This window comes from Microcaecilia unicolor, chromosome 8 (genome assembly GCF_901765095.1).
Source record: "Microcaecilia unicolor chromosome 8, aMicUni1.1, whole genome shotgun sequence".
In the NCBI taxonomy this organism is placed as follows: Eukaryota; Metazoa; Chordata; class Amphibia; order Gymnophiona; family Siphonopidae; genus Microcaecilia; species Microcaecilia unicolor.
The window spans coordinates 752,876-775,933 of NC_044038.1; the positions used below are offsets into that span (position 1 = coordinate 752,876).

Consider the following 23,058-nt stretch of genomic DNA (forward strand, 5'->3'; position numbering starts at 1 on the left):
TCTTATTTTTATAAACATCATCCTCTCTGATGAAGATCTATCCCCTTCTCTCCATCATGCTATCCTCCATTTTGACACATCCATCAATAACCCTATCCTCCCTACCATAATCACTAACTCTCCTCTTGCTAACTCTTTCTCTAATATCTACATTTTTCCATCATCAAATCTACACGGCCTCTATTCAGCCCCACTTCATCACTAAATTCCTCCTATCTCAATCTCATTCTGACATCTTCATGTCATCATCTTCATCAGTAACTCCATCATTTCTGTCTTCATTTCTTAATTACTATCTCTAGTAATCTCCCTCTTTCCATCATTAACTTTCTCCTCTCTTACCATTTTTCACTTATCATCTCCATCACTGTCTCTAACCATTTTTATCTACCTTTTTCCACATTTTCCTTCCCATAACCATACATCTCTCTACTATATATCTATAGCTTTCTCCAGCTTTTTCTCTTTTGCTTCCCTCTTTCATGTTCTCACTCTAACCTTCTCACTATCTTCAGTTCTTTTTCTTCTTTCTACCCATCTTCATTTTACCCCACCTTTTATTTTTACAACACCAACAACTTATTCTAACTCACTTCTCTTTTCAACCTTTCATATCTCTCGCTCCAAGCCTTAAACATATTCACTGAATTCATCTTTAGAGGCCTAACTTTTCCAAGTGCTCTTTTTCCTCCAGCTGTAAAACTGTCAAGATTGTTTTCTGTAACAATGTTCATCACTTTCCATCCTACATTAAAGCTCCGCTGATCCTTCTGACCCTCTTCTGCTCATCTTTCATTATCATTCCTTCATAACTATTTTTATCATTAACCTTATTCAGTTTTTTCTCTCCATAACATTCAAACTCTGATTTACTTCCTTCAGTTCTTGCTCATTCCATCTCTTTCCAATCCATTGCAATCATCTGCATTCTCCTGTTTCTCACAGTCCAAGGGAAAGTCCCAAATATTTTTGTCTAGTAAAGTTACAGGATTTTCTTTAAAATAATTCACTTAATATTCTGTTTCCTGCTTCTGCTACTGCTTCAGAAACATTCCTTTTCAACCTACATATGACCTACCAAAATCTGATCCATTCTGCCAGAATCACAGGGGAGACGATGCAGGCATTCTCTCCATGGAGACATGGCATATAGGTTCCTTGCCAGTTGGGTACTGACAGCTTCCAAAAGGCTAACCAGGCGATTTCTCTTCCTCTTCACCCTGTCCCTATCTTGCACCTACCTCTGTTATTGCCTCATCTTCTGCTCTGATTCAATCATGCAAAACCCAAGTTATGACGGCTACAGGTGCATCCTTATTCAAAATGTTAGGGGCAAGAAGTTGCTTCAGAAATCTCCTTCCTGCAATGCAGCTGTAGATCACAAGGAGACCCAGATTAACATCCATAGTCCAGCAGCTAGTGTCATTAGACTGGTCCCCCCAGAGGACAGCTGGACTGAGAGGAACTTCAGTTACACTCCTGAAGATGTCTCAGGACAAGAGACCAGCAACAACACAGGAACTCCCAGATTTGGCAGTAAGAAGCTTCCTCATACCATCATAGTTGGAGTGAAAAAGGGGGGCACCAGAGCAGTTCTGGAGTTTATCAGAGTGCATCCTGATGTCAGAGCAATGGGCACTGAACCTCACTTCTTTGACAAGAACTATGATAGAGGGCTGGATTGGTACAGGTAAGACAATTATATTTAGCACTTTTAGAAAGAAAACAACAGAGTAAAAACTAACTGTTGCTAATAAATAAAAATTACAGGAAAAATAACAGTGCAAGTTGACGCATACTCTGGCCAGATTGCTTGTAAGGATATCTATGACCAGAGCAGAAGTTGCAAGAGTTAATCATTACTCTCTCTCTCCCAGGTTGACTGTCTCTCTCTGCCTCTGTCCTGTGTGTACTTATGTATGTCTGGGGCTTGTGTCCCCGAGTCTGTTTTTTCACACTCATGTGTCTCACTATATGTTTACCCATCAGTCTTTCTCCATGTGCATCAGGTTCTACAGCTGATGTTACTAAGTTAGAACAAACATGAGGTCTTGTTATTAGAAATGTTATGGTCCTCAATATCTAAAGATGAGTCTTGTTTTAACATTCAGAAATGGAAACCAGAACTACAAAACCTAAAGTCAGTGGAAGATTCTTTCAAGACACTGTGTTGTTGCACCCATAGAAAGGTACTTTGTGAGGCACAGGTATTGCTGACATGAGACACAGTAGGGCTGTAATACTGCATTATGGTCTTCAGAATTCTGTTAAGGAGGAAAGGCGTGTGGTTATGTGCAGCAGAATACTGATTGTCTGGCACTGCATCCAGGAACTATATTTTTCTTTATGTGATTGTTTAGGATATAAATATTTTTAACAAAGGAAGAGTGACACTGGCAGGATGACCAAAAAGTACAAAATTGCCAGAAAAGCAGCTAAAGCAGAGGGAGATGTCGGATACTTTGCAGATTTAATATATGGAATGTTCACTTCTGATCGATAAACAGAAATGGAGATGTATTTTTACTGTTTGTGCCTAAACTATTGAAAAGCCTTCATAATTAAGATCCTAGGTTTGAACAAATGTCTGAAAGACACCCTCAAGTGAGTCTGCTCCTCCCAGGAACATGCCCTGATACATCATCATCTTTAGAAAGCCCACAGTAAGTTATCCAAGAAAATCCCTAGGGTGTAGCACTGGCCTGGGAGACCATGAGGACATCTGGGGGCAGAGCATCATCCTAAGATGATCCTAGTGAGACTGCTTCTAGGACACTTTGAACATAGCATAAGAAAAGCCATGTTGAGTCAGATCAATTTCAGTCAGGCCTACGCTCTTGTCTTCAACAATAAGAACATAAGAGTAGCCATACCAGGTCAGACCAATGGTCCATCTACCCAGTATCCTGTTTTCCAAACAGTGGCCAAACCAGGTCACAATTACCTATCAGAAACCCAAATCGTGCCAACACTTCATACTACAAATCCAAGGGCAAGCAGTTACTTCCCATGTCTGTCTCAATGGCTAGTCCAAGTCAAGTATCCAGCAGATCCAAAAATTGATTTAAAAAATTCTAATAGCTCATTTTCAAGGATACACAATGGCTTTCCCAAAGCCTACCTCACAAATATTCTTATCTCAAGAAACTTGTGATTCCTGTTTGTTGCCTTGACCTCATCCTCTGGTAATGGATCCTACAGCTTCATTATGAGCTGTGTAAAAAACAAAATACTTTCTACAAGCTGTATTCAGTCTGTCGTCATTAGTTTTGTGGAGAGTCCTTGTTCTATTTGGTCTGAAAGATATGATGACTCCTATTTAACCATTTCATTCTTCTCATGATTTTATAGGCTATTATATTCCCTCTCCATCATCTCTTCTCCAGATTGAGCCCTATGCCAGCAGGTCTCAATCCTCCTGCCAGAGATTTTTCCATTATCCACAGTGAAAATGATTGAGAGAAATTTTCATGTTGTGGAGGCAGGGCATGTAAATTTTACTCTGGCAGCAGCAGATCCAGTTTAAACTGCTATTATTTTTTTAGGGACTGGTGGGTATTGGTGCTAATTAAATGAACAATTATCTGGATATATCCCCTCGCAAGCTTTGCATTCAGAATCTGTTACCACCTTGGAACTCCTGGTCCTCATGATTTTAGGCTCTTGACAATGCAGTGGTATTGTTTTATTGGTAAAGCACCTGGGTTTTGGAATACACTTTTCAATAATCAGCTTTTTCATGATCATTGAAAAACTTGGCCCTTTTGCATGTTCTCCATAGGTTTATTGTGAGATTGTTACTATGATTGAACAGGGACTTTCTGCCAGTCATGTTTCCTAAGCAGTTGTGTGAGGAACATTCTGGACCCATCTCCAGAAAGGTGTCAGTCAAATCTGAATGGGGGCTGTCTATTCCAGGAAAATGGCCCAATAGATTTGAAACTTAAGGTTTTGAAGGGAAGCACAAAACTCAGAGTTAAGAAAGAAGCCTCTTCCTCCCTGGGTGCGGCCTTTATAAGTGCTATATGTGGGTTACCTACTCTGGGACAACAAGTGAGCAAGGGGCTAAAGGAGGAGCACAGGAATTGCTAGTCTGGTCCACAGCTGTCTCCTGAGCCAGACAGTGCCAAAAAGAAGAGGAGGGATAGATCATTTGAAAGATCTGCTTTGGATCATCAGAAAAGAGAAACAGAGAGAGGTTGCTTCTAGCCTTCAGTCCTTATTGGGGAAAGGATTGGATGCTAGGACGGAGTAGTGGAACTGGTGAGTACCGAGACCATGAAAGAGATAGGAGGTATGGCCCAACTCTTGGTTGCTGCATGATCCTCCTGATCTAAGAAAAACAGGAACACTGGGGACACAGAGAAACAAAGTGAATGGGGGGGGGGGGGGGAGTGTGATTGAAATACAGTAAAATTGTTTGCCTATCAGGAGTGAAGTGCAGGGCTTGACCTGTGTCCAAGAGCTAAATATAATTGCGAAGGAGAGAAGCTAAAGGAGTGGCCTAATGGTTAGAGCAGCAGACTGAGAAGTAGGAGAGCCTAGTTCAAATCCCTTGACCTTGGACATGTCACTTAACATTCCAGTACCTCAGGTACACACTCTAGTGCTTAAAGCACCAGGCTGACAACCAGCAAAGCTACAGGGCTTGACCTGTGTCCAGGAGCCAAAATAGCATTATGAAGAACTAATAAAGCAAAGAGAAGCTACTGACCAACTTAAAGGAGGTTAAAGCACCAGGTTGACAACCAGCAAATTCAGTGTTCAAATCCTACTGCAGCTCCTTGTGATCTTGGGCAAGTCACTTAACCTGGCATTGCCTCAGATACAAAATGAGATTGTGAGCCCTCTGGGGACAGGAAGAAAGTGGTGTAACCAAATTTAATACACTGTGGTCTGCAACTGAAAAAGATTGAGCTAAATCAAAATAAATACATTTCTTTTACTTTATTCTACAAACTTTTTGGCTCATTGATTTCTTATCCCTTCTTTTGCATATATAGGAATTATATTATCATTCAGAGTAGTTTTCCCATCTATATTTTGCCTTGGATTTTACTGTGCAACCAAACAGAAGCAAAACACACTGCAAACTCAACACAAGCAACAGCACAAAGCAGAAACAGCCCCAGGGCCACTGAGGGGGGAGGGGCAGGGGGAGCAAGATTCCCCAGTCCCAGCCTCCAAGGGGGGCCTGGGCACAGGGGTCTGTCTCTCTTCTCCTGTGTGTTGGGACGCAGGTGATTGCGTTAACGCGATAAGCCAGGTCCTAGCACACAGGAGCAGGCGAGTGACAGACCAGGGGAAAAGCAGATGCAGGAAGGCAGGGCAGTGCCAACACGGTAAGCACGGTAAGTGCCGCAGGGGGGCGCCTGCCTTCAAGGGTGCCGCGCCGTCAAGTTGTATTAAAAAAAAAACCTTACTCCTCCGCTCCACCCCCGATTCCCCGGCCTTCTTCTGACGTCATTTCCTTGAGGGCGGGACACAGAGGGAATGAACGAGGGAAGGGAAGGCTGGTGGAGAGACGTCAGACAGGCAGCGCTTTCACTGACGCTGCGCAGACATCGTAGGCGGAGCGAGGTAAATTTAAAGTGCCGGGGAATCGGGGATGGAGCGGAGGATGCTCAGGCTGAATGAGAAATATGCTCAGAGCCTCCTCTGCAGGCCAAACCCAGCCATTTCCTCCATCGCGCCCCAGACGGCAGTTTGGGGGAGCAGCGCTCGGCTCTTTGGCACCGCCCAGCTCTTCCACGTGCCTTGGAGCCAGGCGGGGGTGCGAGCCAACTGATGGTCTGCAGGGGGGCGCCAGAGACCCTAGGCACGGCCCTTCAGGAAGATAAGGGGCAGGGGGTGGCAGTGGCCCAAGTGGGGGAGGGGTGGCAGTGGCTGTGGCGGCCCTTTCCCAGGCCCAGCTCTCTCTGTCGGTGGCCCTGAGTAGTCCAGAGATTTATACTCTAAATTCACAAAATGGCTATTGTTCATAAAAGAACTTGCAAAAGCTTCCCAAAAAGTGAACTAGTACATTGAAGATGGACTTCAACACGTCCACTATCTTAGCAGAAGAAAAAGACCTCAGCCATCACAAAGGATTCTCACCATGTCTACCGTTGGCAGAGTCAATATTTAACTTTCAGCAACTGATGTAATCAGAGGTCAAAAGAAACTCCTTCATCTATGAACTATGTATTTTTCTACATTTTTTTGTGCAATTTAAAATAATCTGTGCTTAACATTCTTCAATATAACAGCTCAACCGTATGCAGCTCTAAGAAGCTGAGCCATTGTACAAAGTCAGTGACCTGACTATGGATCCCTAGAAGAAGCTCCGGTGAAACAGGTGCCTGTTGGGACTTTAGTTTTGAGATAAATGTCACTAAATACGCAGTTTATGCTATGTTATTATTGATGCGGTGATTTTTATAAAGCATATTATATTGAAGAATGTTAAACACAGTTTATTTTAAATTGCACAATAACAAAAAAATATATATATAAATATTATAGTTCATAGATTAGCAAGGAGCTTTTTCTGACATGATTACATCAATCGCTGAAAGTTAAATACCATAGTTTACATAAGTACATAAGTATTGCCATACTGGGACAGACCAAAGGTCCATCAAGCCCAGCATCCTGTTTCCAACAGTGGACAATCCAGGTCACAAGTACCTGGCAAGATCCCAAAAAAGTTCAATACATTTTATGCTGCATATGTCAACGGTAGACATGGTGAGAATCCTTTGTGATGTCTGAGGTCTTTTTCTCCAGCTAAGGAAGTTAGTGGATGTGTTGGAGTCCGTCTTCAACGTATTAGCTCACTAGTTAAGTAATACAAGCATTCGTTAGATCAGGCAACCCTCAGGGGGAGGAATGCTGACTTCGGCCTAACCCCTGGAAAGCCTTTCCTTGGCTGAGAGATGCCCAGCTCTACCACCGGCTACCTTTTGGGTGCTGTGGAGGACTTGCAGCTCATCTGTATATCCTTACAGCCTTCTCTGGGGTGACTCCCAGGTCCACTCCGATCCACTCAGGGCCTCTGCTCTAGGTGCCCAGTGCTCCCACCAGGTGCTGTGGAGGACTTGCAGCCCTTCTGCATATCTTCACAGCTGTATCCAGGGTGACTCCCAAGTCCACCCAGATCTTCCCAGGGCCCTCGCTCCAGGTGCCCAGGGTTTCTAGTTGCTTTTTGGCTAAGATCAGGCAATCCTCAGGGAGAGGAATGCTGGCTTTGGCCTAACCCCTGGTAAGTCTTTCCTTGGCTGAGAGGTGCCCAGCTGTACCACTGGCTGCCTTTCAGGTGCTGTGGAGGACTTGCAGCTCATCTGCATTACCTTACAGCCTTCTCTGGGGTGAATCCGGTCCACTCTGATCCACTCAGGGCCTCTGCTCAAGGTGCTGCATACCATCAGGCGCGCGGGGCATTTTTTTTTCTTTACATTTATTTTTTTCCCAGTTACTACTTATGGCTCCAGTACACTTTCTGTTCTTGTTACTGTCCCTACCTAATCTGTTTCTCCATCTGAAACCACTGTACACTGCAGGAACACATTGTCCACCCTCTGTATTCATCATCTCACCATCTCTTTTTTCCTCTTCCTTCTTCTCAGCTCTCAACCTTCAACATTTCCTTCCTTCCATTCATCCCTCTCCTATCTGAGTACATCTCACCTTCATCGCCATCATACCTCTCCTACTCTTCTCCATACTCTCTTGCTCCTTCTCCTGCTCTCCGTTGGGGACATTAATCCCAATCCTGGTCCTCCACATCAGCTCTCATCCTATTTGTGCAGGTCACAAATCTAATTTCTGTTCCTCTCCTCCCTCCTTCTTCTCTGCCTTTCTCTTGTGCTCTGTGGCATGCCCGCTCTGTCTGTAACAAACTTTCCTACATCCTTGACCTCTTTATCTCTCATACTCTCCATCTGCTTGCCCTAACTGAAACTTGGCTTTACCCTGAAGACTCTGCTTCAGTTGCAGCCCTATGCCATAGAGGATATCTTTTTTCCCATACTCCTCGCCCGGTTGGCCGCGGAGGTGGTGTCGGGCTACTACTTTCACCCTCTTGTAGATTTCAACTTCTTCTTCCACCTCAGTCTTACTGCTTTTCTTCCTTCAAAGTCCACTCCATCCTTCTATTCGCTCCTCTGCTTCTCCGAGTAGTAGTCATTTATCAACCCCCTGATAAGTCCCTTTCTTCCTTTCTCACTGACTTTGATGCCTGGTTTTCCTTCTTTCTTGAACCTTCATCTCCTTTCCTCATTCTTGAGGATTTTAACATTCATGCTAATGATCCTTCTGACTCTTATGCTTCTCAGTTTCTTGCTTTAACATCCTCTTTCATTCTTCAACTGTGCTCCACTGCCCCTACTCACCAGAATGGCCACTGTCTTGATCTTATCCTCTTCTCAAACTGCTCACTCTCCAGTTTCTGTGCCTCAACTCTTCCCCTCTCTGACCATCATCTGATAACTTTCACACTTAAACACCCTCCTCCCCAGTCCCATCCAATCTTAACCAACACATTTAGGAATCTTCAGGCTATTGACCCTTCTACTCTGTCCTCCAGTGTTTCAAATCTCTTCTCTACCACTATGTTATCCAAGTCTGTCAAGGAGGCTGTCTTTTCCTATAATACTATTCTCTCCTCTGCTCTGGATACTCTTGTTCCTCCCATTCCCCATTCTGTAAAACATACCAAACCCCAGCCTTGGCTGATTTCTAGAATCTGCTACCTACGTTCCTGTGCCTGCTCTGCCAAATGCCTTTGGCTGAAATCCTGTGCCCATGCTGACTTCATACATTTCAAATTCTTGCTAACCTCCTTCCAGTCTGCTCTTTTACTTGCCAAAAAGGACTATTACATCCAGTTGACAAATTCTCTTGGCTCAAACCCTTGACGTCTCTTTGCCACACTGAACTCTCTCCTCAAAGTGCCTTCACCTCCAACTCCCCCCTTCACTTTCCCTCCAGACTCTGGCTGAGTACTTTCATGATAAGGTTCACAAGATTAAACTTGAATTCTCAACCAGGTCACCTCCACCTCTCCTTCCCTTAGTCCATTCTCTCAACCCTCCAACCCCTGCCTCCTTTTCTTCATTTTCTGAAATCACTGAAGAGGAAACTACACATCTTCTTTCCTCCTCAAAACTAACTACCTGATCTTCTGATCCTTTTCCCACCCATCTACTTAGCACTATCTCTCCTACTGTCATCCCTTTTATCTGTCATATCCTCAATCTTTCACTTTCCACTACGACTGTTCCTGATGCCTTCAAACATGCTGTAGTCACATTACTCCTTAAAAAACCTTCATTGGACCCTACCTGTCCTTCCAACTATCGCCCCATCTCCCTCCTCCCTTTCCTATCCAAGATACTTGAACGTGCTGTTCACCACCGTTGCCTTGACTTTCTTTCATCTCAAGCTATTCTTGATCCACTTCAATCTGGCTTTCGCCCCCTTCATTCAACCAAAACAGCGCTTGCTAAAGTCTCCAATGACCTGTCCCTGCCAGATCCAAAGGGCTCTATTCTATCCTCATCCTTCTTGATTTATTTGCTCCTTTTGACACTGTTGATCACAGCCTACTCCTTAATATGCTGTCCTCACTTGGATTTCAGGGCTCTGTTCTTTCCTGGTTTTCTTCTTAACTCTCCTAGCATACTTTTAGTGTATACTCTGGTGGATCCTCCTCTACTTCTATCCCACTGTCAGTTGGTGTACTTCAAGGATCTGTCCTGGGACCTCTTCTTTTCTCCATCTATACTTCTTCCCTTGGTTCTCTGATCTCATCCCATGGTTTTCAGTATCATCTTTACGCTGACGACTCCAAGATCTACCTCTCCACATCAGAAATCTCAGCAGGAATCCAGGCCAAAGTATCAGCCTGCCTGTCTGACATTGCTGCCTGGATGTCTCACCACCATCTGAAACTAAACATGACCAAAACTGAGCTTCTTATCTTTCCACCTAAACCAACCTCTCCTCTTCCCTCATTCTCTATTTCTGTGGACAACACTCTCATCCTTCCTGTCTCATCAGCTTGTAACCTTGGGGTCATCTTCGACTCCTCCCTCTCCTTCTCTGCACATATTCAGCAGACTGCTAAAACCTGTTGTTTCTTTCTCTATAATATCACCAAAATTCGCCCTTTCCTTTCTGAGCACACTACCAGAACCCTCATCCACACTCTTATCACCTCTCGCTTAGATTATTGCAACTTGCCTCTCACAGGTCTCCCACTTAGCCATCCCTCTCCTCTTCAATCTGTTCAAAATTCTGCTGCACGACTAATATTCCGCCAGTGTCGTTATGCTCATATTAGCCCTCTCCTTAAGTCACTTCACTGGCTTCCTATCCGTTTCCGCATACAGTTCAAACTCCTCTTATTGACTTATAAGTGCATTCACTCTGCAGCTCCCCAGTACCTCTCCACTCTCATCTCTCCCTACATTCCTCCCCGGGAACTCCGTTCACTGGGTAAATCTCTCTTATCTTATTAAAGGAAATAAAGTTAAGATTTAAACACAGTTAACAATATTGAGGTTTTTCTGACTAATGAGGATACTCGCTAGTGTACATACTGTATGATTGAATTTAAGGTATACGCTAAGCAAGCTGGTCAGCTGTCCTAACGAGATTAGAATCAGCTGGTACCGAGTGTCTGAAGTCTTTTCCTCAAAAGCAATAATAAGTTTCCGGCAGAGAATTTTACTTGCCTAAGGTGGATACTTCTAACCCTTCAGCAATGTCTCTCACAGTAACATCACCTTCACACTCCTGTAGAAGAACCACAAATCTTGTACCTCCAGCAGAGTTCGGGGACTGCCACACCCCAAGGCCATCTTGTAATGCTGTGGGTAAAAGGTTTTTTTTTATAAGAAGAGGCAGTACATGGCTATGTGGTACTTTAAAAATTGCCACATGGCCATGTACTGCTGGACCCCTTATAGCCTCCTATTTAGAAGGCGTGAGAGCTCCAGCAGTAGCCAGGCAGTGCTGCCCAATTACCGCTAGGCACACGCACTCCCCACCCACTGGCACTAGAAAATTTTTTAAATGGCATGCGGCAGACCCAGAAGTACCACCGGGTTCCTGGGAGAGCCCAGCAATAGGGCCAATTTGCCACGTGCAACCCAGCTGTAGTCCTATCAACTCATCGAAAAAGGGTCCCTTTATGTTCTTGCTTAATTTATTTTTATTATTGCACTTGCTGTGTTTCCTTTTGATTATACACAATGTTCTTGGTTTGTATTTTATTATTTTTTTCTATAAAGTTCAATAAAAGGTAGGAGCGAGTACAGTACTGTCCCTTTGACGGAATGGGTCCTGTGAGATAGTGAGACAGAACAGATCCGAGTCTACAAAACCAGGCCTCCTGTTAGCTGGAAAAATCTCTTCTTTTGTCAAAAGTAGCTGGTTTACATTATACACTATCCAAGCCAATCACATAGTTATTAATATAGTGTATGAATGAATCTATCTTTATCATCAGTAAATGTCATCCAGCAAAGATCTCTGTAGTCAGTTATTGATTTACTTTGCAATTTAATGGGCTTTAAACAGTCACTTCTACTGATTTATGAATTACTTGTTAAATCTGGCTTGACAGGGGGTAAAATAGCAACCTGTAGTATAAAACAAAAGAAATCCTCAAATGCAACATACTCTCTTATTAGCAAAATCTAAATTCCTGCTCTCCTCAACCTTTGGTTGATGCAGAAGCTAGTGATAGCTTGTCCAGCTCGTGAATAAGATGATAATTTGGGCTCATCCACATTGACTGAAGAATTTAGAAACTCTACTCTGGAAGACAGCATATAATAAAGAAATGGTTGAAAGGTTTGAGAACCTATGCAGGAGAATGGGGGTGAACCTAGAGTTCTACATGTGAATTTGTGTAGATAAGTTGCTGATGAACAGACAGGGTGAGCGATATTCTTTACTATGCTACCTTTTTTGTACATTGATAAAAAGCATTTTCATTTAGGTTGGGTCATAAGGGAGACATCTAGATGCATTCTTATCTTGGTGCTCATAAGTTATTTATCCCAAGCATGAAAGAAAAAAAACATAATTAAATTTTTATCAGGCTCCAAGACAAGTGCAATCAGAACAGTCCCTTTGAAGCTGCAGTGTTGGCAAAAGAGTTGAATCCTTAAAACATAAATCATCTTAATACTGTATGTGGTGAGGCCTCATGCAAAAAACTAAATCTTTCTTTAAAAGATGAAAAAAGTTAGTCTGATCTTTTACTGGCAAACCAAATTCTGGAGATTCTCAGTCCTTCCAGAATTAAAATCTGTCTTTAGCCACCGAAGCCTTATCAAACCAAATTTTCCTACTTTCTGAACCAGCATCTGAAGAAAGTTAACAGCAACTTGTGGGGGGTTTTTCCCCCAATTTTTCTTGCATTGATTTTTCAGTAAATTCCTCCAGAGATCCTGAGCAGTTTTCTATACTGAGTGCAAAATAGCATTCCCTATTGAATGTTTTTCTAAGTCAGACTTGATCATAACTTGACTTGTCTCTGGTGAAAATGATGGTGAGCGAAGGTGAACACCACCAGAATCTCTTTCTGGCATGTGCTGAGGAAACATTAAGGCAGACTGTACAGAGGACTTTAGCAGTAGAGAAAACAACTCTGGCTCGTTCATTGTCCGCCATCACAGGGGTTGATATAATTACTGCTTCACTCTTTCCACCATTCTATTGCCACTTTCAGTACCTGCTTCCCTGATGTCATCTCCAGCGAAGGTATTATTATTATTACTTGCAGCATTTGTATCCCGCATTTTCCCACCAATTTGCAGGTTCAATGTGGCTTACAATTGCCATAGTGGTGATTGCCATTTCCGGCTAACAGAATTACAAATGGTATTGCATTAAGGTGCGTGCATACATGGTAAACCCCTACAAGAAAAGCTACACTGGCTCCCACTTAAAGAATGCATCACGTTCAAAATATGCACCCTAGTTCACAAAATCATTCACGGAGATGCTCCGGCCTATATGTCAGACCCGATAGACTTACCACCCAGGAATGCTAAAAAATCATCCCGCACATTCCTGAATCTTCACGTCCCCAACTGCAAAGGTCTAAAATACAAATTAACGCATGCGTCGACCTTTTCATACCTAAGCACACAATTCGGCAGAAGGAGAGATCCAAGATGGCGCAGGTGAACAGACGTGCGTCGTGAGAGCTCCCGTACCTCCGCTGTATGTTTGGCAGTGCGGCGCGTCCCCGGTGAAATGGGCAAGAGAAAGGGTAAAACTGGTACCCCTGCCTCCTCGGGACCGGTTGGGAACCCCACCTCGCGCCAATCAACTTTGGAGGCATACGGGATCCGGGCGCCGGAGACTCCAATGCCTACCTCAACAGCGCAGACATCCGCACACAGCAGTAGCGAGGGAGTGACGCTCAGCCCTCCCTCGCAAGGCCTAACCCCGCCGCAACCCGGAAGCAGTGTTGCTCTAAGCAGCGATCGCTTGAAGAAGTCCGAAGTGGGCTTGTTTTCTACAGCGCTCGGAGGAGGCTTACTCGCTGAATCTTTCTCTGGAGAAACATCAACCGAGGGTTTGAGATCTACCTCGACGCCGTTGCAGCCCAGAGAAGGTATTTCCGGGGGAATTTGTGGTTTGGTAAAACCGGCCTCAGTCACAATTGACATGCTCTGGAATGTCATACAGAGGCTTGACTCATCTTTAATAAAAAATCTCTGAGTCTCTTCAAGGAGAGACTCAGGAACTAAGAAACAATCTTCAACAATTATCCAGTAAAGTAGAGGGAAATACAGATGGTTTAAAAAATCTGGACATTGAAATGATATCTTCAAAAGAAACTATAACAGCACTAATTAAGGAAAGGAATGTAGTTGCTAAAAAATATGAGTTCCTTGAGAATCAACTCAGGAAGAACAATTTGCGATTATTGAATTTTCCAGTTATAACATTTATTTCCCCAATGGAGCTGTTAAAGAAATATTTCACACAAATTTTGAGTTTTACAAATGATAATTACCCACCAGTGACAAAAGCTTATTATGTTAAAGGGAAAAGTGTGACTGAACAATTACCAAATGCAGGTGAAGAACCTTTAAACGTAACAGAACTCTTAGAATCCTCTGTGATAACAGAGAGAGCTACTTTATTGGTATCCTTCGCTTTTGAACTGGATAAAATCAATGTTCAACGTATATATTTTCAACATATGAAAGAAGATTTCATGGGGGGACAGATAAAAATTTTTCCTGATTTATCATGGGAAACCCAGTCAAGGAGAAAAAAACTTTTGGCCTTTAGGGCAAGAGTTTTAGCCCTAGGGGGATCTTTCTTTATTAAGTTCCCATGTAAATGCTTAATTTCTTATGAGTCTAATAATTTTCTTTTTACCGACCCCATGAAACTTCAAGAATTTGTAATTGCTAAAGAAAGTTTGAGAAATCCATCTGGGGCAATTAACCAGAATAACGCTGCTGTTTGATTGTATAATTGGTTTAACCTCTGTTCTAAAATTTAAGATGATATTGTGTTTAAGTACATTTTCTGACTCTTGGATCCCACCGGTAGTAGTCTATGAAAATGAGAATATTTTCCTGTATGCAATTTTCAGTAATGATTTAATTTTTAATAATTTCTGTTATTGCGTTCTTTGTGAATGTTATAATTTAAAATTAATAAAGAAATCAAACATAAAGCACACAATTCTGGAACGCGCTACCGCGCAACTTAAAAACGATCTATGAACTAACTAACTTCTGCAAACTACTGAAAACCCATCTCTTTAACAAGGTATACTACAAAGATCAGCAAATGTGAACTCCTCCACATATATCCAGAATTGTCTTATAACATCTGCTTATTACAATACTTTGATGATGTCTTATTATTATCATGTAACCCAAGATCCTTCTGTAATACTAAATGTCTATTTTCTTGTGTATTTCCACCATTCATGATGTATTGTAAGCCACATTGAGCCTGCAAAGAGGTGGGAAAATGTGGGATACAAATGCAATAAATAAATACATTATGATAATGCATATAGCTTCCTGAGTGATAGATTGGATTGTAACATATGTTACAATCAAAGGTACCAATATAACCAATGTTTTCCAAGGCCAAGTCTGGAGATGGTGCCTTGTGTTTAAGCATACTGAAAGTAACTTTTCCCCATAAATAAATCAGAAAAATAGAAAGAACTCAAAGACTCCACTGATTACATTGCGACAAGAAACAATAATCTGTCCCTAACCCCCGAGTATCATATTGCCCAAAAACCTTATTTTATGTTTGTAAGGAGGATCCAAGAATAGCAGTGGGCAAATTCATAGATTTTCTCTCCACTGAATGGAGCATCCCAGGTCCAGGAAGACTGGGCAGGGTCTTTCATCTTCCTTTGGTTTGACCACTTTAATGCTGGTGGCTGCCAGGACTTAGCTGCCTGAAACCCTGAGCCCCAGGTGGGGAACTAGATAACAGGCAAACTCAGGAAGAATGCGGGGAGCAGATCACTCAAATTCACCAAGAAGACTCAGTAGAGAAGCAAGGCTGGTACCGTGCAAGGGTTGGTACTAGGTCAACAAGGCTTCCACAGAGAAGAAGAGGAATCAGAAATTCAGCAAGGAAACCAAAGCACTAGTGGACTTTGAAAAGGTGCAGACCAAGCTCTGGCAAAGAGTCTGAACAAAGAAGGGTTTAAAAAATAAATGCCACATGAAGATGGCCTCAAGGAAGAAGTGGCAGGCAAAGAGTGTTTCATGGAAGCCTGCCAGCTTAGTGGAGCCTGCTGACATCTGCTGGCAGGTGGACACAAATTAATCTAGGCAAGGCACTCCCAGGAGCTGAGCCACCTGCAGGTTGGTGACAGAACCTTGCAATGATTACTTAAAGTCCCATTGAAAAGACCAGTTGTACCAGATAACAAGGCAATGATTCAATTAGAGAAATGTATCTGCTAAGCTGTAAAATCCTAAAATATTGGAGGGATCAAAAACCCATCCCACATCAAAAACACCTAACAAAAGAGAGCAAAGTAGGTAGAGAATCCTTGCATGACACTGAAAAAGCAATAGATTAAACCAGGGTTTTGTTTGCTTCTGCATCTTCTCAGCCAGCATCAAGTCCTCTGTGATAATTTTTACATATTATTACTGGTTGATATCAGAATTACAGTATCTCACTCCTGCTCACTCCCTGGTTATTCAGATTATAAAACTCCAGTTTGCAGTGTTTGGACCTGGTCTGTTCCCTTCTTCTGGCAGCTACTGCTGTGGTACCGATGCTTCCTTTCAGTTTGTAGCTTAGTGTACAGGTTTGTCTTTCCAGGGCTTGGGGGCTTGCTCTGCCCCCTTCCAGTAACATCAGACACCGCTGTGTCACCTTTAGCCCTGCTCTGACATGTTGGACCTGACTATGTGTGCCTTTGTGGCTGTTTCTGCTGTGCTGACCACTGTGCAGTTTTGTCTTTCCTGGGTGTGGGAGCTTGCTCTGCCCCCTTCCAGTGATGTCAGATGCTGTTTGGTTAAAGGGTTGGTGCATTGCCTATGGGGCGATGATCAAAGGCAAACGCGGGCGTTATTAGCACCAGACTAGAACCCACGTTTGCCTTTGCCCTATGATCAGAGCCGGTGAGTGCACGTAACAAGCTCTCCAGCTCTGAGTGCAAGTAGCAAATGCATGCTAAACAGGGCATTAGGTATTCCTCCCCAAAGCTCAGTAGGCAGCATGCTAAACATTGGAGCTGTTCACATGGCAAACCCTACGTCAGCACGGAGCTGGCATCAGGGTTTTTGGAGCACTAGGGAGGAATGAGGAGCCATGTCCAGCATGCATTTGCATGCTTGCAGGCCCCCTACCCCCCCCCCCTCAGAAAAGGAAACAGGAGTAGCACTCCCTCCTCCTGTGAGCGCTGCATTCAAAATGTTGGTACCCTGCCCTGCCCGGTGCATCCTGGGATGCGCCGGGTGGGGCATCAATACCATATAAGGGAGAAATTCCCTTATATTGTACTGAAGCCCCACCTAGTGCATCCTGGGATACACTGGGCAGCACACCACCATTTTGAAGGTGGCGCTTACAGGAGGAGAGAGTGCTACTCCCTCCTCCTGCTTCAAAAAGTATAGGAGAGGGGTTGGGGCACTAGGCCACCAGGGCATGGAGGGACACTAGGCCACCAGGGCGGGTGGGTGTGGTGCCCACTTGGCCACCAAGGAAACATTTTGCATGGGGGCTGGAGGTTCACCGGACACCCAGCCCCTTGTGTGCGGGGGTTGGGGGGGGTCACCCCTATATTACTCTGTTTGACAGGTCCAGGGTTTTGGGTTTTTTTGACAGCCTGACCTGTCAACAACTTCTGCAGGAGGATTGTGTCTTGGGCACATGCCCAAGTACAATCCTCCCACAGAAGTTCCCCGATGATTAAAACTAATAGCACACATAAATTTGCATGCTATTAGTTTTGATCATCAGGGCGTTATGTTCCCACGCTGTTCAAGCACTACTTTTAGAGTGCTGCTCAGAGCAGTGCAGGGAAGTTGATCATCTACCCACTAAGGTGCGAGCCAAAGGCATGCTCCTTTGTGCAGTGACTATCTACTGTGACATCAGCGTTATAGGTAAGTGATTTTTGTGCTATTACTCCTTAAAACTGGAGTGTGACAAATAGATATTACACCGGAGGTCATTGGTTGTCTAGGTATCTTAGTTTTGTTGCAGCAGTAAGAAGAGTCTCAGCCCGTTGATGTGGTTGGGATTGTATTTTGAACTTCTGGGGAGTGATGTCAGTGAATGTGTTCTGTACTGACATGTTTCTATAACTGCACTGATTTGGTTGGGTTTCTCCATTCCAACTGTGTTTCACACCTCTTATTTCTAGAATAAGCAGCACAAAATGTATTGAACTTTTTCGGGAACTTGTCAGGTATTTGTGACCTGGATTGCCCACTGTTGGAAACAGGATGCTGGGCTTGATAGACCTTTGGTCTGTCCCAGTATGTTAACACTTATATACTTAGGATTCTGAATGGAATCTTGCTACTCGTTGGGGTTCTAACTGGAATGTTGCTACACTTTGAAATTCTGCATGGAATCTTGTTCTTCTTTAGAATTCTAGAATCTTGCTACTCTTTGGGGTTCTAAATGGAATGTTGCTACTCTTTGGGGTTCTAAATAGAATGTAGCTACACTTTGAAATTCTGCATGGAATCTTGTTGTTCTTTAGAATTCTAAAATCTTGCTACTCTTTGGGGTTGTACATGGAATGTTGCTACTGTTTGGGTTTCTGCCAGGTACTTGTGACCTGGATTGGCCACTGTTGGAAACAGGATGCTGGGCTTGATGGACCTTCAGTCTATCCTAGTATGGCAATACTTATGTACTAATATTCCAGTGATAACAGGGAAAAGGAGATTATGGGGAGTTAAGTGGATTTAGAAAAAGATCACAGAGAGTTAAAACAATTATTGATGCTCCAGTTAAACAATATGTTAAGCCTCCTCATTATCTGAATGGGGGGGGGGGGTAGTGAATAGGTACAGAATAAGGTATCTGTGCTATTTGATTTGATTACCGATGAAAAGATATACATATGTTGTTATCACTGGGTCATGGTTATGTGCAGAAGATCTGGTGTTAGTAAATCAGCTGTGTCCTAAGAATTATTCTGCTTTATTGCAAGTAAGAGAGGGCAGGAGACGGGGAGGGGTGGTGGTTATTTTTAGAAATAAGCTTCAGTTTAATAAGGTAGACTGTGAGCAGGTATTGGTACTTTTACCTCTTCTGTGGTCAATTTAATAATTTGTTATAATTTGTCAGAACTATTCATCATTGATTGAATGGATAGTGGATCTTAAATTACCTTTGATTAAAACAATTCTGCTAAGGGATTTTAATGTTAGGGTGGTTGCTGTTAATACAGACAAGACTGGGATTTTCTGATGATAATGGAGGCAATGGGCTGGACCCAGGTAATAGATAGAGTCACATTAATATATTGCTAATAATCTGATTTTAGATCCTTTTAAGTTAAATGATGTTCAAGTACCATGGACAGATCGTTTTTTAGTTTAATTTACTTTAAGGTTGGATATTAGAGATTGTGTAGATTTTAGGCCTAGGAATTTTGTACACCAGAAAACATATGATATTACAGATTTAAAGAAAGTTTTAGTGATGAAATTAGATGATGGGGAGCTGTGGGAAGAAGTTGATGTAGACTTACTGGGGGAAAAGTGAAATGATTGTTTGCAGGCAGCTTTGGATGAGGTAGTCCCATTTATTGAAACGAAGAGCATAAGTTCACACAAAGTTCCTTGGTTTTCTGAAGAGTTGCGTTTGTCAAAGCAGGCTCTAAGGAGGAGTGAAGGAGAATGAAGAAAATTTCTTTCCAGAATGACACAAGAAAATTATAATTTTCAGTTGGCAGAGTATCAACAGATGGTGCAGACCATCTAGTTCTACAGAGTTATTTCATGTAGTATCAGCATTGGATAGACACCCTAAAAAAATCTCCTGTGATAATTCTTCATTTCAAAGGCTGAATTTGTGCAGGGTTTTATGGAAAAAGTGAGTAATATTGTGAATCATTTAAAAAAATGTAGATCCTCCCATTGAGTCACCTAGAATGATCAGTGGTTGATGTTCCAAGAGGTTACTAATGAGCAGGTATGTCAGATTTTTTTGTGTTAATTGTGCACCGGAGGTGGTGAAGGATTTAAAAGCCTTTGTGGCACCTATATTTATGAAGATTGTTAATAAATGTTTTGTGGAAGGTGTAGTTCCAGATTTTTTTTTATAAAGTGGCAGTTAGGTCTCTACTGAAGAACGGTACTTTGGATGAGTCTATGGTAACAAATTATAGACCAATATATCAGCACCTTTTGTTGGTAGTGCTTGACATCACGGCTTCTTTTGACATGTTAGATCATAATATTCTGATTCAGAGACTGGAGTCTATTGGGATGGGTAAAAATGTTTTGAGCTGGTTTTCTTCATTCATAAAAGGAAGGCAGTTTTGGACTGTACAAGACTCTGAGTGATCAGAGTTTAACAGCTTAATAAGGGTTCCACAAGGCTCATGTTTATCATATGTACTGTTTAATATTTTTATAGCACTATGTAAAGTACTGGATAGTTTAGGGTTACAGTTCAGAATCTACACAGATGACATCAAATTTCTGATTCTAATTAATGATTGGTAGTGTTTGAAAAATTGAGATTGAATCTACAGATAATCCAGAAATGGATGCTGGTTAACGCAGATTCTGTTTTTAGTTAGTGATCCCAGTGATGAGTTCCCTGACGTATTTGAATTTGAGAAAAAATCAATTCCAACAATCGTTAAGATGTGGAATCTAGGAGTAATGATGGATACTACATTATCAATGAAATTTTGTGTACAAAAAGTGATTAGAGATGTATTTTTCAAATTGACAATTATGAGACGATTGAAAGGGCTGATGAGTAAGGAAAATTTTTGTTTAGTAGTGCAAAGTGTGATTTCACCATGCTTTGACTATTGCAATGGGTTGTTATTGGGTGTAAAATGAAACCAGCTCAGAGCATTGCAAGTGGCCTTGAATGTGGTAGCAAGGGTATTGGGTGCATGTACTCAATGTGAGCACATCACACCTGTGCTAAAAGGCAGGTACACTGGTTACTCATAGAGTACAGAATCAAATTTAAGATCTTGTATTTGATCTTCAAAGTATTAGTGAATAGGACATCAGTTATTTTACCGATTACGCTACATGTATACCAGGCAAGGAGATTATTGCGATCTATGAATAAAGTTTTGTTGGAAATACCTTCACATCAGGCTGTTTTGATTGGAAGTATTTTGACACTCCATCTTTTATATTGCTGGTCCATGCCTTTGGAATCAGCTGCCCCTATGTATTAGGGAGATGCAGAAGATGGATGATTTCAAAAAAGCATTGAAAACCTATTTGTTTAAACAGGCATATGTAGGAGTGTACTTTTAGGAAGTGAAGAAGCACTATGGAAGAGACAATTGGGGAGGGAGGTTGTAGTTCTAACATGTAATGTACGTAGGATATGCTGTATTATGTTGTGTTGTTCTGTGTATACACATTTGTATATTTTAGATATGTGTAATATAAGTTTATTGTATATGTAGATGGTGTAATTCGTCTAAAAAGCTGATGATAGAGTGGAATATAAGTTTTACATAAATAAACCACAGCTGCTTCTCTGCTAGATATATGTATTATTCATTCAATAGTGTTTGCACAATGTCACATTAAGAGGGACCTTTCCCTGTCCTAGCCTAAAGGTTTGAAATACCATCTGCAAGGCCAGGCATCCCTCATTCTCATTCCAGTCCAAGCCTGTGTCACTAGATACCTAACCAGTGGTTTTGCAAAATGTTCCCTAGATGAGATAGCTGTCTCTTGATGCTTCTTAATGTTTGCTTTTCTTTACTTGCAGGAGTTTGATGCCCCGAACATTGGAAAATCAGATTACAATGGAGAAAACTCCCAGTTACTTTGTCACCAAAGAGACTCCAAGGCGTATTTTCAGCATGTGCAAGGAGATAAAGTTGATCATTGTGGTAAGGAATCCTGTGACTCGAGCCATCTCGGACTACACACAAACATTATCCAAGAAGCCAGACATTCCAACCTTTCAGGAACTTGCATTTAAAAACTGGACCTTGGGTCTGGTGGACACCTCATGGAATGCAATCCGTATCGGCATGTATGCGCTTCATTTGGAGTCCTGGTTACAATACTTTCCCATATCACAAATCCACTTTGTAAGTGGAGAAAAGCTAATTACAGACCCTGCTGGGGAAATGGGCAGAATCCAGGATTTCCTGGGTATCAAAAGGATCATAACAGAGAAACACTTTTATTTCAACAAAACTAAAGGTTTCCCCTGCTTAAAGAAGTCAGACGTTAACAGTTTACCACGGTGTTTAGGAAAATCTAAAGGAAGAACTCATGTCCAAATTGACCAAGAGGTGATAGATCAACTTCGAGACTTTTATAGGCCATACAATATTAAATTTTATGAAACAGTAGGTCAGGATTTTCATTGGGAATAAATGCGTTGGGGGTACATTCCCCCTGAGCCAGAACAACTTGGAAGTAGAGAAGTCAACCCTACAGAGGTTCGCAGATATAAAGTATCAACGATAAGTGAATTAACTTCCCGACAGATTAAACAAAGTCTAAGACTGTAAAAGAATAAAAAATTCAAAAGTCAGTTAAAATGATCTATCAAATACTGATAATTCTTCACCCTCATTCCCCCATCCTTAAGAATCACATACGCTTATGTGTATATATATATATATATATGTGTGTGTGTGTACACACGCTGACACATTACTAAAGATGTGCATTCATCTGAAATGACACAAGACATATCCATGAAAATGACAGAACAAACATGAAATTTCATATTTTTTCATGTGTCATTAATAATGCACACTTTTTGGAAACAGTGCACTCTTTTGCAAAAAGCACAGGCTCTTGACATTGCACCTAAAATGAAAAAATTCCATAACCCCTCCCCCACCAAAAAAGCCCACTCAAACATTCCCATAAACAGCAAAGTGAATGAAACACACATTTTCAGCCCCCCCCCCCCCCCCCCACACACACACACTAACATACAATTGAAAACTATACTGTCCGGCAAGCACAAGGTTGGTGGTTACAGCATCAGAATTCCAAAAGATAAGTATCACTGGTATAACTCAACAAAAAGACACATTATAATGTACAACTTGTGGAAACAGCACCCCAAACTCATGAGCAGAGTATGAAAGAGACAAAATTCATAGCTAAATTTATTCTGCATGATGCTGACCAAAGGACATAACATTTTAGGCAGTCAACTACAGTGCATTTGGAAGGGATATCTCACAGTTTTATTAAAATATGATGTGTAGAACTGTAATTTCCTTATAGGTTAAGATATGTACCACTTTTTTGCAAATCATATTTCAGTGCATCTCACAGTACAGAATTTGTCTAGTCTAAGCTGGAAATGTGATCTTCAGGACAGATCAGTGGGAGTTCTTAAGCT

The 23,058-nt window shown here is 42.0% G+C and overlaps 1 protein-coding gene across 1 annotated transcript; it reads left to right on the forward strand.

The window, feature by feature from the left end:
* Positions 1–1,142: 1,142 nt before the first annotated feature.
* Positions 1,143–22,069, forward strand: HS3ST2 (heparan sulfate-glucosamine 3-sulfotransferase 2). Its single transcript, XM_030212576.1, has 2 exons — positions 1,143–1,690; positions 21,451–22,069. The coding sequence occupies exons 1-2, from the start codon at positions 1,143–1,145 to the stop codon at positions 22,067–22,069; spliced, it is 1,167 nt and encodes a 388-aa protein (XP_030068436.1).
* The last annotated feature ends 989 nt before the right edge of the window (positions 22,070–23,058 follow it).

Coding starts and splice junctions, on each gene's coding strand:
- HS3ST2 (XM_030212576.1), top strand. CDS start 1,143: ATGGCATATAGGTTCCTTGCCAGTTGGGTACTGACAGCTTCCAAAAGG. Junction 1,691..21,450: donor AGAGGGCTGGATTGGTACAG/GTAAGACAATTA, acceptor CTTTACTTGCAG/GAGTTTGATGCCCCGAACAT.